Source organism: Perissodus microlepis, chromosome 20 (genome assembly GCF_051167445.1).
Source record: "Perissodus microlepis isolate ML-2025 ecotype Zambia chromosome 20, ASM5116744v1, whole genome shotgun sequence".
Classification (NCBI taxonomy): domain Eukaryota; kingdom Metazoa; phylum Chordata; class Actinopteri; order Cichliformes; family Cichlidae; genus Perissodus; species Perissodus microlepis.
Window position 1 is genome coordinate 16029035 of NC_140480.1, and position 17218 is coordinate 16046252.

At 41.4% G+C, this 17218-nt stretch overlaps 1 protein-coding gene across 2 annotated transcripts; it reads left to right on the forward strand.

The window, feature by feature from the left end:
- Positions 1–6469: 6469 nt before the first annotated feature.
- nsfl1c (NSFL1 (p97) cofactor (p47)) lies at positions 6470–16521 on the forward strand. Of its 2 annotated transcripts, none has more exons than XM_084917591.1 (9): positions 6470–6616; positions 7324–7424; positions 7546–7623; positions 10081–10246; positions 10373–10468; positions 13294–13403; positions 13519–13656; positions 14731–14901; positions 15323–16521. In XM_084917591.1, the coding sequence occupies exons 1-9, from the start codon at positions 6515–6517 to the stop codon at positions 15483–15485; spliced, it is 1125 nt and encodes a 374-aa protein (XP_084773717.1). In that variant the 5' UTR covers positions 6470–6514; the 3' UTR covers positions 15486–16521. The 2 variants fall into 2 exon arrangements, with proteins under 2 accessions (XP_084773717.1, XP_084773718.1); XM_084917592.1 differs by having other exon boundaries at positions 6471–6616; positions 7549–7623.
- The last annotated feature ends 697 nt before the right edge of the window (positions 16522–17218 follow it).

Consider the following 17218-nt stretch of genomic DNA (forward strand, 5'->3'; position numbering starts at 1 on the left):
TCATATGTAGGTCAGAAGCTTCTGTCTCGTCCCTGCAGACCCGGTTCTGCCAACTGTATCAGGTGATTGTCTGCTGCCATGGAGATAAAAATGGAGCTGGCTCTGGTTTTGGTCTTTTGGACGCACAGACAGGCAGTTTTCAAGTATCTGCACATGCAGAGATGCACCCATGGAGACAGAGGAAAAAGTAACAATATAATGGCTACGGAGATAATAAGGCCCTTCCTCTTTCCTTCTTCCTGCTGATACCAAACTGTTTATCTTGTGCAGGCTACACAGCCTCATGGGCAGAAGCAAAAGACAGAAAAAAGACAACAAAAAAACAGAGATAATAATGTGTGGATATCCGCCCTGCCCATGAAACTCAAGGGAAAACTCAGTGGTGGAGAATGAAAATCTTGTTCACATTGGCAACTTCTCTTTAAAAAAGTAGTAGAAATCCATAAATCCTTTAACTTGGATAATACTTAGCACCTTGTAAGTGGATGTGGAAAAAATGTTATCAATCATCTAACACATACTGAGCAAGGCTAGTCTCCTGTGCATGTCTGTCCACCAGAAATCCAAAGAAGGCCCCGAGAGCTCGGTGCAACGACAAAACACACGCAAATAGACAAAACTTAAACAAATTAAGGACACATCTTTTGAGCATACCAGACTTTTTTCTAGGGAGACTTTAAAAAAAGCACTGCTGGAACACAATTATTGTTGCAATAATTTACAGCTAAAATCAAATGTCTGTTGGTGACGTTAAAAAATGAGCCTATAAAGGCTTTTGGTTAGTTTTTAGCATGAAGTATTGTAGCAAAAAATATGTCCGTTTTTTTTTTTTCCTTTTTGTTTACACTCCCACATAATGACTCTGGAAACCACACACCTCTATGTGTTAACAAAGTCGTAGAAGAAGAAAACCAAAACATAGCAAATATGTATGTAAATGGTGCAAGACATCAAATATTCTGAAATTGTCGTTCCATTTTTGAATGCAGGAGTTGGAATGCTTTGCTTTAAAGTGACGCACGTAGTTCAGTCTGTGTGGCAGCACTACTTTTGTTCATGTAACAACCACAAGTGCTACTTCTATGGTTCCTGAGTCACCAGCACTCAGTGACTTTAGTGCATGATGTCAGTGACATCCCAGTAATGTATTAGCCAGATTCTAAGAAATAGCTCTGTCAGTTTGTAATTATGGTTAGACTCATGATAGGTGGGAAGAAAAGCTCGTGCTGACAGAGACCCTCGGGGCAGCCATTGTTAGGTCTGACTTCACCTGGACTTCTATGACGTCTGTCTGCTGGGATTAAAAATTCTCCCAAAGGGAAATACCAGTGTGGCACTGTGAATGCACTGGTGCTTACAACAGATGAAAAACCACCGCTGGGGATGACATTGATATAAGTGTACTAACTTTTAGAGGGGTACAAGAATCCTCTGCTTTGTTATTGCAAATGTGCAAATATTTTATTCACCATAGAACATGTTTTCCCTGCTTTATTATGAATAAAATATGGATTTTAACCCTTAGATTTTGTTTTTATTGACATTTTATACAGAATCCGTGTTTTTAGAACATTTTTTAAAATAAACTTTAAAGTAAACTTTTTTAATTTTTTTAAAGTAAACTTTAAAAAATGTGTTACACATAATATCAGATTACAATAAAAGCTTATGACACATGATGTGTGTCTATCGAAGCAGAAATTACCAGTTTGATTGGAAATTATAGTGATTTTTATTTATTTTATGACATATCCCCAGCATCACCTTGTTGCACATATATGCTTCCTTTGTTGCAGGATTCCTCTCTGCAGAATGAATTGTTTGTGACTCTGCTGACCTTTAACAGGGCAGTTAACACAAGGCCTTGACCTTTTAGCCTGCAATTGTTACTATTAGCTACTCCCTGCCTAAAGACAAATGAGATATATTGCTATGCTTGACAATACTAAAGCAGGTGGAGGATGAATAAAGAGCAGGAAGACAACAAATTATTGAAATATGTACTGATACAAGTTAGTACCAGTCAAGAGTTAAGTGGTAAGTATAATAAATCCTTGAATTTCTATGGCATAGTCTTCAAAAGTAGCCATCACTTAAATGATTTGGTGCTCTCCTGAAGATTGTAGACCTTCACTAAGTCTTGAGTTGTTCTATGCTGTGGTTCTTTTATGACATGACACCACTGGTAATTGCGATTGTGCAACTTGTACATGATTTGGAAGAGTGAGTGGCAGGGAGGTGGAGGGAAGTTCAGGGGCCTCTAGGTTTATGTACGCTTGGACTAACAAACCTCAAACAGCAGCTTTCTTTTACAAGCCGTCATTTTCTCAATGCTCTGCTGGATACTGACCTCCTGAAGGCAGTTCAAAATTAAATTACTGTGTCCTATAATAGGAAGGTGTTTTTACCTCTAATAAGAAAAACTGAAAGATACAATATTAAGATTATCATGCTATTGCATATATATGAACAGAAACTATAATCCTATGGTAACTTTATTACAATAGAACCTGAAATCATATCTAACTTATCTACTCTCTAATCATATCTACTAATGTTAAATACATCATAAAAAACTACAATTTACATACTTTTAAATTCAGAGAAATACTATATTTAGCATTCTTGTACAAAATGTGAAAAAACTGATACCACTTTTATAACTATGCATTGTATGCCGAGGGGGAGCCAGGAGAGAGTAGCATCAGTTAGCATAAAGAGTGGGAGCAGGAGAAACAGCCAACAACAAATTTGATTAGAACTGGAATATTGTTGGATGATAATAATAATAATAATAATAATAATAATAATAATAATAATAATAATAAGGAAACTACAACCAAAAATCAGCTCAAGGGATCACTTCTGTGGTGTCCCTGGTTGCAACAGTTTTGTGTTTGAGTTTTATGCTAAGAAGCTGAGGATATACTGCATCACAAATAGCTGGATTTTCTTGTTTGAGTGCAACTAGCCAAACAGCGAACAGCCACTGAGACAGAGAGTTACAGAGACAGGCAGTGAAAGTGGACAGTGTGTCCTCTGTTTCTTAACATAAAACTCATTGCTGCACAAATGTGATCCCCTTAAACAGATTTTCAGTTGTAGTGTCCTTATTTTCCCCTGAGTTACCGATTCTGCCACTAGTTAGCTAACATAAACTAATGTAAGTCTATTAACTGCAACCAACCACATTTCTTACTGACAGAAGATGGTGCTGAACATGTTCTTAAAACTTTACAGAGCTACATCGATTTCAGTTTTTGAGAGTAGGGCTCAATGGTGTAAATTAGTCTTTATATGCGTAGCGTTTCATGTCCCCTTTAAGGCAAGGTCATGAATTTACCATTCCACAATTAAGTAGAGAGTAGGCTACTGAATTGTAGTCGTTATAAAAAATTACACATGCATTTCAGGTAGCAAATCTCTAAATCTTTTATTTTCTCCAAAAAGTCCTCCAGCTAAACAATTATATAGTCATGGTCCTGCACTGGTCCAGTTGCTGTTTTGGTATTCCACTTTCAACAAGTAGGTTGGAAGTTGGGTTAAGCAGGTGATGATGTGCCTGAGGATGGAGTCCCGTTTTTCAGCCGCCACACTGCTGTTTGTCAGTCTTATTTTCAGCACTTAAGGTCCAGCTCCAGCATCCAGTATCTGATTGTCTGCCTCCTTAGAGTGGTCATCAGGCTCCTCTGTGACTTTCTTGTTTTTTCACAAACCTTCAAACTAAAGTCTCAATTTCCTGGTCTCCCAGTGTTCCTTGTGTGGCCCAACTTACCTGTTCTCATCTAGCTGGTCCATTCTCTTTGGAATCCTACATCAGAGAATTACTGCATCTACTCACCTGTCTGCCCTGGCACAAAACAGATCAGTGCTTCCCTTCCAAGTATCCTCCCCAGATCAGCCATACTTGTTATTAATCTCTGTCTCTCTTCCACAGCATGTCTTTTATCCTGTCTTCCTTCTCTCTCCCCAACCGGTTGCAGCAGATGGTCCCGCCCCTCCCTGAGCCTGGTTCTGCTGGAGGTTTCTTCCTGTTAAAAGGGAGTTTTTCCTTCCCACTGTCGCCAAAGTGCTTGCTCATAGGGGGTCATATGATTGTTGGGTTTTTCTCTGTATGTATTATTGTAGGGTCTACCTTACAATATAAAGCGCCTTGAGGTGACTGTTGTTGTGATTTGGCGCTGTACAAATAAAATAGAATTGAATTAAGTAAAACCCTCTGGGACAGTGCTGTGGAAGTCTTGTCTGTAGGTTAACCTGAGCCAACCTGCCTCTTCCTCTCTCTCAGTGGTTCCAGTCCTCATAAGCCAAACGGTCCCCTGGAAGTCTCGTAGCTGACATCTCCTCCAGTATTTCTTTGTCATTATTTAATAAATGTCTCAAACTTTTAATTTGTCTGCACTGCTCTAGAGTCCACTACTATTTTGGCGTATGACACATATTTGTAATATTTGTTGTGTGTTCTTACTATCTATCTTAACTATCTTAACAATCTCAAATGTTGCTGAAATAATCTTTCCACTATAAAAGCCTAAAACCATCTGCACTAACGGGGAATGACACACACAAACACATTGAAATCTTGTCCAGGAGATTTTAGTTCTGTCTGTTTAACCACCAAAACTACTTGGTTAGGCAAATACCATGTCTTAAAAATAATCTCTTACAACATTAGAAACACGTTAAAACCCTTAATTTTCTTGTATATCAGTGTGGTGCCAGTCCCACTGAACCTTAAAGGTGAAAACACTATTTACATTTCACTATGTATTTACTATTCACAGGAGGGGAGGAGGTCACGTTTTCTGTCCGTCAGTCCATCAGACGCTTCCAGTGACATTCCAGTTAACTTCAGCTGACATCTAAAGTCTGCCGTCTACTTCTAACATTTTGCAACTGTAGGCTCACTGTAACATTACACTTCGACAACATCAGCCTCCAATCTCATGGGACCATAAACACACACATAAATCAACACTCACGCCTTCAGGATTTCCTGAGGCGAGATTCACTGATGTCAAGCCGTGACATGGGTTGAGGCTGACTCTAATGTGTGTTGGTGTGTGACAGGCTTTAGGACATGATAACAACTACTTCTGGTCTTGTTCCTTTTTCACTTTATACATCATGTGCATGTGATTTTTCTTGTTTTTCCTCCATTGGTTTGCAGGTTTACACTTCACTCTCTTCCTTATATCATTCCCTCTCTTGCTTTGAATCTGGGTGCTGTTGCCTCATTACGCAGAGCCTGAAGCTAAAAACATCCAAAGGGGAAACTATATGATCACAGCCTCTTAAACTTCCTCACTGTATTTTTCCTTTATTTATCTCCATCTTTTGTCTGCGTCTGTTGGGGGATGGTGGGTGTCGTGCTTCACCAATGTGACAGCAGGGTTTTCTCACTTCACTACAGATTAATTAGCCTTAAAGATCAAACAACGAAGAGCACATGGCACAAACAACCCCACCAACCCAGAAAAAAATTAAGACGGTCCAAATCTGTCTGAATGTGGATTGCTTTGTGCCATCTGACCAGCCTGCAATCAGACACTTTATTGGAATACAAAGGTAGCCTATCACCCATGGGAATATTCTCACCATCTGCTTATCATACTGGAATCAGAGGAACATGTTTCCTGGAGCAGTTCTGCCAGAGGTGAGGGTGTTTGACATTTCAGCCAGCATTTGTTTCACGGAGCACTTGCATAAAAATATAAACTAGAGATAGGGGCTGAAAAATGGTATAAGATGCAGATTACGATCTGCTGGTGGCATTAGAAGTTCCCACATTGATGTGTCAGAGCTTGTTGGAATGGAATCAGATTAACGAGACAGAATGAGATGAAAACCCTGACAAGGTCTGAAGAAAAGCTAGAAAGTTGTTATAGTCTGTTTAAAATAAGAGGTGATCTTTTCTCTTTCTCTCTCCCAGCAACTCGCTTGTCACAAGGGGTCAGCCCAGCAGGCAGCCTTTACACCAGATACTCTTTCTGATGTAACCCCCAAAAGGGATTTGTGTCCCCAGTTGGAACTGAACCAAATGTAAATGTATAATCCAATGCAGTTAAATTTATAGACTTCTTTGTCCTAGTTCAGAAGCAAAGTTTGAAAAGGATGATATCTATCTATCTATCTATCTATCTATCTATCTATAAATAAATAAATAAATAAATATATATATATATATATATATACACAGGAGCAAACATTACACAGTGTAACGCTAATGAGTTACTGCTCAGTTTAACCTGTGGGTATGTCGCCACCAAGTGGTTAAAATCATGTTAACAACGCAGGAAATTGTTATAAAAAAATACACTGTGTTCAAAATTATGAGAGCTGTCGATAGTCGTTGAAAAAAAAATAAAATACAGTTTGAAACCACATAGGACCTTGTTTGACTGTGATGTGTTTAACACTTGCTTCCTGTCTGGTTTGTAACAGGATAGGAACCATCATCTGTTGCTAGTTTCCTCAGGTGGAGGCGGACGAGTTATTGAAGGAGCGAATCAAAATGGCGAACCAAGAGGAGTCAGTGAGGGAGTTCGTCGCTGTTACTGATGTGGATGAGGAGAGGGCCCGTTTTTTCCTGGAGTCTGCCGGCTGGAATCTGCAGGTACGGCTTTTCTGCGATCTTCCATGGAGCTGCGGTGGACTGTAGGAAAGACCCTATGAAGGAAACTCAGGTTACCGGGCATGTGCCAGACCAGTAGCTCGACGGCTAACGTTAGCCGGGTTTTGCCGGTAATTTGTGCAAGTCACCCTTTGACAATGGCCGGACTGCTTCTTATCATCAGCAACAATTCACGCGTGCAGTTAGTCAGCTGATAGCGTCACGCGTGCAGTAACTACTGCTGTGTTATCATAAAGAAGATTGTCCATTAAGTGTTGTCTAAGCTGGTCTGCCGTAAACCTATTGACTCATGCTAGCTAGCGTTAGCATGCAACGCTAAATAAAATGGTTATTATTAGTAGCCACCTGCCCCTGATCGTATGGGCTGCTCCATGGGAGAATAACGTGTGTGTGTGTGTGTGGGGGGTTAGGGAAATAAACGCATATCCACAGTATTTGCGTGGTCTGTTACTGTAAGATAACACAGACATGGTCAGTTTCTTGTTTCACTGTACCAGCGTCGTCAGTGTACAAAGAGAAAGACAAAATAAGTCAGTAAAACTGTGGCTAAATCGCTTAATCCTCGAGAATGTTTGACGCGAGCTCTTGACTGACGTGTTACGGTGTACAGTAGCATCTGGAGCTCGTCAGATATTATCTTACTGTCTGCTTCGTGCTGTCACATTTGCATGCTCGTTTTGCATCCTCAGCTTGCACTCGCCAGCTTCTTTGAAGACGGAGCCGATGATGACATAGTGACACTTCCCCAGCCTGAGGGAGGCTCCTCGGTGTCCCGATCCGCAGGCCCCAGGTACAGTTTCCATCCAGCCTGTCAGTGCTTTAATCACAATGTAATGGCACAATTATAAGAGGGACGTTTTTGTTTAAGTACAGGACACTTGTACATGTATTTATACAATTTTATCGTCCAGTAGTCAGCCCAGAGTGACCTCCTTCAGAGATCTAATGCATGAAGCAGAGGATGAGAGTGATGAAGAGGAAGGCCAAAGGTAAGTGTACTTCCCTCTTGTCTGTTTATTATCTTTAGTGAGTGTGTGGAAAAGGTGTGGAAATAAGACCACGGCTCTCTTAGGCTGAGTTACAGAAAAGCTTCAGTGTGTCTCAGTATAATACTCAAATAGATAATTACGAGCAAAGGAGGTGAATACCTTTTTGTGCCGGAGGCCTTTCAGAATGGGTGTGACAGATGTTGCTGTCTGTTTGAGCTGTGGATGGATGGTACAAAGTCACACCTAGCTGGCGTGGTTCCAGAATGCACCAAACTATTTTTGGTAACACCTCATTCTCTGGGAGCTGGTCGCTTTCCTGCTGTGTCAACAGATTCTGCTGCTGGATCAGTGCAGCGGACTAGTTGTTAAGGGGACCGTGTGGGGGTACTGATAACCTTCATAGTCATTTTTCATTTCATCCAAGCAAACAGAGCTAAAGAACACAGAGTATTTTATTCCAGAGTCAGTAATGATGTCATTTATAATTAACATTTCTTCTGGTTCTGTTTCTCAGTGCACAGTGGCTTCTGGGGTAGTTTGGAGGAGGGGGGAATGTCTTTATTTCAATATGTACACAGCTCAAAATGAGTGAAGGGACATTCACACATTGCTGTATTAATCAAAGTCAGTTAAACTTCAGGGATATCAGTTGATCCAGTTAGGAAGTGTAAACCATTGTGAATCCATTTCACTGACTTTGGTGCAAATGACAGTCACAACAGGTGCAGTATACAGACAACAACAAGACCAGGGAATGGTTTTACAGCAGCTGCTCTCTCTTTACCTCTGATGTTAATTGTTTTCTGTAGTTTTCCTTTTGTTAGTAGTATTATCCTCTATGGTAGCATGAGACAGTACCTGTTGTAGAAATGGTGCCGTATTTCTTGAGAACTTCTTGACAAGTCAGTCTGCAGGACTACCTGTGCAACCTTAAGGAGCTGTCAGTACGGTCACATGCTACTAGACAGAGACACCAGCTTTAGAAAATAAAATCAGTTAGGAGGGATAAGGAGAGAGCATTGGTCTGCAAAAGCATTCCCTCTTTGTTGTTGTCTTGTTGTTGCCTCCACAGCGCACCTGTTGTCAGTTTCGTTTCATGTCTATCTTTTTAAGTTTGTTTCCATCCAGGCGACACACTTTAACATGCATAAGAATTATATAATGCAGCACTGTAGATTGGGCAGTTTTCAAGTCTGGTTACATTGTCTTGCTGCCTGACTACTAGAACAATGTGCACATAGTTGGCTACCCAGACACCCGTCTCCAGTGCAACTGTATGCTCATCTTATTTCTTTGTTGTCCAAACAGCTGATACGCTGCAAAGGACTACTCAGTAGAGATGTTCCATTTTCTTTTGCCTATTTTCTTCATTATGTATCAAAACTTTAAAGCTATGAAAAGACACATTGAGGAAAGTGCTTTAAATTTGAAATTGTTAAATGTAGCTTTGATTACAACTTTCCACTCTATCAGGTTGTCACATGAAGCCTGTCCAACACCCTTGAAAAAGTTCTAACATATGGCTGCTTTTCTCACTCATACAGTTACTGTACTGAATGGTCTGTAGTCCATTCATTGTTTCTAGATCTAAGCACTTTTCTCCCTTCTTCTCAGTTGGTTTCAGAATTGGTTTTTTCCCCTGTAGATCCACCATGAAGGCTTCATTCAGTTTTCTATACACAGTTGAGATCTGTCTGAAAGATTCTGAACTTGTCTTTCCTGTGGTGATCCTCCTACAAATTATTAAATAAAACCATGTACACTTTATAGTCCAAGATGTAGGAGTTACCTGACTAGCCTGTTTGTAAGGAAAAGGATAGACAGGAAAGACCAGAGCTAGCTGGTTAGCAGCAAGTTGACTTTCAAAATAAAAGCCAGGAGACTGTTGAATAATCAGTCAGTTGCCTTGTGTTCTCAGGTGGATGAAAAAGTAAAGATAAATCACTAAATGTGTTTTTTAGTCTACCCAAATAAGCTTACTCCTAAAAATCACACATAGACACACATAAACACACATACTATGCATACACCAATAGACTTTTAGTTTATTTGTCATTCCTCCAAGAGAACAGAACCATCTGCAATTATTTTACTAGTGGTCAGTACCTTTGCTCTGGACACCAACTGTGAGCTGGACGACCACTCCAACCATGTCTTGTGCTGTGCCAAGCTTATAAAGGTTGCAGCACAGAACAAGGATTACTGCGGCCAGTTGTCCATCAGCAGGACAAGAGACTCACTGTAAACAGTCTTTATTGGGCACAAAGGACAAGGACTTTAGTTTTTGCACAGAAACACTGTTGTTTTTCAACCTTTATTTTGCAATTATGGCTTTATTATCCTCACTCTCACACTGTGACATGCGACCCTGTAGAACACTATTCTCTCTCTTTCCCCAGAGTGTCTGTTGTTCTGTTTATAAAAGACTTCTAACTAGCTCTATTCCCACCCTCTCAGGTTTTTTGCAGGAGGATCAGAGCGCAGTGGGCAACAGATTGTGGGACCTCCTAAGAAAAAGAGCTCCAATGAAGTGGTAGAGGATCTGTTCAAGGGGGCGAAGGAACACGGAGCTGTGCCTTTGGACCGCAGCGGGAGAGGACTGGGGGAGCCCAGCAAAGCTAAGGTGAAGTATAGCTACTGTGAACAGCTGTCCATGACAGGCTCCTTCTCTTCTATGTTGCTCCTGTTAGCAGATTTCTTTTGTGTCTGTAAATCAGTTACTCTGTTCTGATTGTACTTTTTGTTCTAGGCGTTTGTTGGCGGAGGTTACAGGCTAGGAGCAGCCCCTGAGGAGGAGTCAACTTATGTGGCTGGTGAGAGGCAAGCTTCCAACAGGCAGCAGGATGTGAGTGTAGATTATTTTCTTTCTTTTTGTGGGTAATTCAGTCCTTGCATTGTTTCCTGTCCTGTGTTTCTGAATCTGCTCCAATGTAGACTTCAGTCAATCAAAGCCTGGGGCTCTTACGTTTATAGCAATAAAACAAGACAGTAACAGATGAAGGGTGATCAATCCTGTTCCAGGAATCCAACTAATCATTAATCAAATCCTAAAGAGTGTCCTCATGAGTAGAATCACGTAACACAGAGATGTTTGTTTTGTTGCTTTGTTATATAAACTGCACTCACGGCCATCTCACAAGGCATACAAGTGCTGAAAGGCATGATGCACTTAAGTTGTTGTTCTGAGAGTATTTCAAAAAGTATATTGGCTCTAAAAGTAGCTCATAAATCTGAGAGAATATGTAGGCAGAGTAGAGGTCTCTTTAGCCACTAAGACCAGACAAATCCTGCAGGGATGTTGCACTATTACAGGCACTCTGTGGCAAATATGCTGCAATTATGTATCAAGCCTGAATGCACTCTGCAGAGCACAGTTTACCTGAAAGTATATAAATGCATGTTTCAGCAGCACCAACAGTACGAAATAAAAGGAGCTGATTTTAGAGCGTTATTCTAAGAAATCACCGCTAGATTTGTTAGAATAACTATATTTAGAGTTGCATTGTGTCCTGTCCTGCATTAATAATGCAAATCATACACCTAACCCAGGAGGCCTTCAGCCGGCATCCTAGTCAGAGGCCCAAACCATGTCAGCTGGCTCCCTTTCCTTTGTGGAGGAGCTGCGCCTCTGCTCCACCCAGCCAGCCTTTATAGAAAACTAATTTGTGACTGTAGTTAAGGCTAGGAACGTACCGTATTTCCCGGACTACAGAGCGCACCCGAATATTAGCCGCACAAGCTAAAATCAGGGGAAAATCCTGTTTTGTACATACATTAGCTGCACCTGACTAAAAGCCGCAGGTGTTTCAATGTTGACTTATCGTATGTAAGAGAATATGCACAAAGGGAATTGTCAGGAAAGAGATGGCTGTTTGGAGACACACCCCTTTTATTAATATTTTGAAAAACAAGTTATGGGTACATATTTGCATAACTTTTTAGGTATATGTACAAGTAGTGGTAATTACAAGTACAAAACATGTACTGTGCTTCATAAATGAGTTACAAATGTAGTAGTACATAACAATAACCTACAGCACACCAGAAAAATAGATTCGGACTACCTTTTAGGCTCAGGTGCAGTGACACGGCTTTAACAAGAAGAAAAGTCAGTCATTCACCACCATCTTTCTCTTCTTCCTGCGCACTAAAACCACCAAAGTCCTCTTCTCCAGTGTCGGAAACGAACAGGCTCAGGATGGCTTCGTCATCCACTCTCCGCTTCTCTCCTTCGTTGTCACTTTCAAAAGCAAAGAAATCCTCGTTGTCAGTGTCAGAGTCGAACACCCTCAGAAGGGCCGTGGCGGTGTCCTCCTCTCCATCATGCAGCAGTCCAGCCCTTCGAAATCCGTTGGTGATCATGGATGTTTTCACACTTTTCCACGCTGTCAGAATCCACTGGTGGAGTTGGGCATAACTTGCTTTTCGCAAGTTTATCGCCGCTCATCATCCACGCCTCCCGCTGAACGCGTAGCGCTACTTTGAAGTTTGTTTTTCGCGCTACTTCGTACGGCACTACGTTGCCTGGCGGACGGACATGTGACCAACATACCACTCTTGAACCCCGATCCTTCCGCCAGGTAACGTAGTGCCGTACAACAGCGGAACAAACAAAACAAATCCTCTTACGATATCACAAAAATCATGGACAATCCATAGAAAAGCCGCACCTGACTAAAAGCCGCAGGGTTCAAAGCTTGTGCAAAAAGTAGCGGCTTATAGCCCGACAATTACGGTAGATTGAATTGTGAGTGGACAGCTCGGGTCTCTTCAGAGCAACGGGTGGGTACAGCGTCTCATTCAGTGCCAACTCCTCACCAATCTGTCTGTTAGTCTCAAAGTGCCAGTGTTCCTGCTGTAATGGTCGCTTTGCTCAGCGCCACAACCTTGTCTCACAGACACACTGCAGTATTCTCCTGAACAATAGGTGTCGCCACTCAGACAATATCGCCATCTAATTGCTGCTATAGGAGATGAAGAAGTCACAACCAAAAGCCAAGTTTTTCAAACAACTCCAGCCTCTCCCTCTGTATATCTGAATGTCTCTGGGCTTCTGTACTGGAATATCGTTAGAATCATGGTAAAAACTGACAAGATCGTACTCTCGTACACGCGCCAAGTTACAAAAATCAAGAGGAAGACTAATGGCCGACACAACACAAAGACTCTGTCGCGTGGACACATGATGTGACGTCAAAATCAACTTGCCACACCGGCGAACAAGAAGCCAAGATATTTCATCTCCTCTAGTTGGAGAAGCAACTCGTCCTGAATTCGGAATGGACTTCCTTCACCTCTGGTGGTGGTCCACCATCTGTTTCAGGAATTACCACTATGACAGGCACTATGACAGGCACCAGCCACCTGTTGTAACTGTGAAGAAAGAGTACCTGGGAAGAACCCTCACAGGCACAGAGAGAACATGGAAACTCTACACAGAAAAGCTCCAACTGGATTCAAGGCTCACGACTATCAGACCACAAAAGAACAAAACGTGGAAGGTCAATGTGCCAGTGTCAAGTGCGTGTTGAAGCCATTCATGCTTCCATTACCTGCCAACAGCAGACAGTTTAGTGATTTATTGTATTGCTTTTTTAATTTTGTTCCTTTAAAAAATGGCTGTGAGGAAAATTGCATCTGTATTGAATAATCCCTGTGTGTGTGTGTTAGGTACATGTGGTGCTTAAGCTGTGGAAGACCGGTTTCAGTCTGGATAACGGTGAACTCAGAAGCTACGATGATCCTGGAAATGCCAACTTCCTTGAAGCGATCAGAAGAGGGTGAGATTAGCTGAAATCTATTATTTGTTTGCAATTTCAGTAATTTGCTTTTCGGCTCGTGTTATGTCCTGATGAATGTTAGTTCCACACTCACCCGTTCATCCTCATCCCACAGGGAGATTCCTCTTGAGCTGAGACAGCGGTCTCGAGGGGGCCAAGTCAACCTAGACATGGAGGACCACAGAGATGAGGACTTTACCAAGCCCAGGATGGCCTTCAAAGCCTTTGAAGGTGAAGGACAGAAGCTGGGGAGGTGAGGATGACGTTTGATTTAACATTGTAGCTGTATTGTTTCTATTGTATGGTTTTTAAAAAAAAGCACTGACTGAGCTCAGTGCAAGCTTCATTCATATAAAGGCCAGTGAACCCGTCTGCCTCGTTTTTCAAGTTATCATGAATCATCTGAATGAATTACTGGTTTCTATGGGTCATAGAAACTCCAAGGTTACTAATAACCTGCATAAGTCATGCATGTTGATGGTAAGTACAAAGAAGACAATTACAAAGCAATGGTTCAGTCCTGACATTTGTATGGAATCATTCTGGATACGATGTCTTATCCGTATCATTAATCTTGAACATACCACAGCAAAATTAAATAACGCTCGACCCACGACTGTCGAAGCTTGGAAAATCTTCTCATCCAAAGTTATCTCCTGGAAGAGGCAATAAGTGGTTGTAACTTTGTGTTTTTTCTTTCCTGTCCCCATGCCTTGTGACCAATGTTTGCTTTGCTACTGCAGTTTACAGTTGTGCTGTATATGTCTGTAACCCCACCCCCTCACCCCCATTCCTGTTGTAAATCAATAAAATGGTGATCACAAAAAAAAAGTTTGAAGAGAGATTTTAACATAAAATAAGAAGTCTGTAATATATCGAAATTCTCACTATTTGATTTTCTTTATTTATTTGTGGATGGGGATATTTAATACTTTTATCAGTTTTCCAGAACATTGTTGTGGTACAAGTTATAGGCCGGTGATTATCTGAAAATAATACAAAATCTCAAGCTAAAAACCTTTTCCTCAGGCCATGAAATCGTCTGCTGTCCACGGGACTGCAGGAGCATGTAATTTGAATAGTTAAATGTTTGATTGAATACAACCCCAGTAAAATCGATCAGCAAGCAGCAAATGGAAAAGCAAAACCCAAACTAAAGTGTTTCAGACAAATGTTTGGAAAATAACTGCAAACCAAATCAGTAGCTACTTTATTCTTCAGATGTTGACATTCATGTATTTAAAGTATACGTTGTGTATTTTTTGCATTCATAACTTCTGTTCACTTTGGTCATGTTTGGTTTTTTTTTTTGCCTTTTTCTCTCCAGCGCCACACCAGAGTTGATTTCAGCTCCGGCCACCTCCCAGCAGGACCAAGCTGCCAACGAGGCCCAAGCCAGTGCCTCAGTGACCCTCGACCCCTCCCAGCCCGTCACTAACATTCAGATCAGACTTGCCGATGGTGGCAGGCTGGTCCAAAAGTTCAACCATACCCACAGGTAAAAAAAATTTAAGTTGCATGTGTTTCTGCTGGACGTGGATATGAAGAGGACAAGATCTGTAGATATTTGGTCCCAGTTATGCAACCAGTCCTTGTGATTGTTAAGGCAGAGACAAGTGTCTTATTAGGGACACAAGGTTTGGGGGGTTGTAAATCAGTGAATCTCTGTCTCATAAACCCTACACACTGTGATTTTACACCAACACAAACCATGTTCTTAAAGAAGAGAGAAAGAAACAGATACACAAACTGTGGTACACGAGTCTGTGGACAACATTTAGCTTGGTCAGTGCTACCAGCCTAAATAATCGAAGAAGGTGAAATCGGTCCTGTATCAAAGAGTAGAAGCTAACATTGTCAGATTTCATCCTGTCATATAACCCTTCTTTCTTGTCCTGCCGTGTCCTTGTGTCTCTCAGGGTGTCTGACCTGCGACACTTTGTGGTGGCGGCCCGGCCCGCCATGGCTGCCAGAGAGTTCGTCCTGATGACCACCTTCCCCAACAAGGAGCTGATGGATGAGAGCCAGACGCTGCAGCAGGCCAACCTCCTCAATGCTGTAATCGTCCAGCGGCTAAAGTGAGGATGAGAGAGGAAGATCAACCCCCTGAACCCTCTCCCTGTCCCCCTCCTCCAGCTGCCCTCCCCCCTCTTCCACTCCTCCCTCTCCCTGTGGCGTGGCTAAGCAGCTCTTTGAAACCTGCTGCCCTATCGAGGGTGGAGAGAAAACAGACTTATGTATGGACTTCTAATTTCTCAGTTTTGTTTTTCTAAAGTGAAACTTAACACTCTGCTTCACAGCCCTGTCCCCCCAAATTCTCCCCCTCTCCCTGTCTGTGAAAGACGGTAACGGGGACGAAACTAAAAATCTTCCAGACTGGAACAGAGTTCATGTAAGAGCCTGTCGGAGCCTGAAGATGCAGTCTGAACGACAGTTTAGTTATAAAGGTGTTCACTAAAGATTTGTTTGTTTTCCATTAACCCATCTTTTCTTTTTCTATAGACCTTAACTCAGCCCATCAGCTGTCAGTAGCCGGTGCTTTGGCAGATCCACACCGTGACAGATTCTCACTTTGATTCTGTCTCAACAGCACAGACCAGAATCACATAACTAAAGCCGGTTTATTATAGCATGATGATGTGGCTTTGTACAAGTTTCCATTTCTCTCCACACATTCATGTTGGAGAGAAATGGGTGATGATGGAACAAAACATCAAGGATTTTTCTCTCTCCAAACAAACCTGTACCAGTAGCCTTACTCTTCTTTACACATCTCCACAATCACACCTGTCCATTTGTTTAAATGAAGATGGAATTATTTTTTTTAAATCAACTCCTTTTATCACTTCCTTCTCTTTTTTTTTTTCTTTTTCACACCGATTGTAAGATTGTCCCAGTTAGACAGAGGCATTTTGATATATGAACACCAATTACACATGGCTTTATTATTAAACCAATGGTCGAGCAAAAGAACATTTAGATTGTAAACACTGGTTTGTGTTAGCGGAAGTTGAATTCTTAAGATACACTGACATCTTCTATGCATCCTGGGGCAACACAAAAATATGTTTGGACCTCTGGTGAAATAAATCCATTTTATGGTTGATGTATAAAGAAATGATGGTCTTGTGTTTTTGTTATTGTTAGTGGGATATCTGCTGCTTTTATAAAGTGAGAAAACATGAATTATAATTATGCTAGATAATGTTAGCATTTCACCTGGGGAACATCAGTGAGTTTATCAGTGATGTAACCACATTTCATGTTGGTTTTCTAATGTGTAAATCCCTCCATTTGTCAGACTTCCCAAAAGAAATTACACATGGACCCAGCAAAGGTGTGTATACAGCTTATTGCCAAATACCGCCATTTCCATTGTCAGTCTGGCACACAGACTGTATCTAAAAGAAGGATGTTGTCACAGGTACGTCGCCCTTCTGGATGTTTTGGCTGTCAGAATATTTGGTTTGTTTTCAGGAGTGACCATATTTGGACAAGAGGTTGGAAGCCTAAGTTATTGCATGTTAGCATGTTTGGTTAATAAGGTGCATCAATGAACTGCATGGATGCAACATTAAACACACACATCTGCTAGCAACTACTAAGTAGCAGACTTATCAAATACTAAGACTGAACTCACCAAAACTGAAGCAAACACAGATTCTCTGCATCTGGCAGCAGGTTTTATTGTTTGTCCAACTGTAATTAGCAGAGGTAAAGCTTGGCACACAGCTGCCGGCTATTCAAAGTGGCTACCTTCCTTAACAAAACAAAGGCATTCTAAAAATATTTACCCACTGTATAGCACTTCTTAA

Excerpts from the sequence above, each read along its gene's own strand:
- nsfl1c (XM_084917591.1), top strand. The coding sequence starts at position 6,515 with ATGGCGAACCAAGAGGAGTCAGTGAGGGAGTTCGTCGCTGTTACTGAT. Across the intron at positions 10,469-13,293 it reads CTTCCAACAGGCAGCAGGAT|GTACATGTGGTGCTTAAGCT; the intron begins GTGAGTGTAGAT and ends TGTGTGTGTTAG. Across the intron at positions 14,902-15,322 it reads AAGTTCAACCATACCCACAG|GGTGTCTGACCTGCGACACT; the intron begins GTAAAAAAAATT and ends TGTGTCTCTCAG.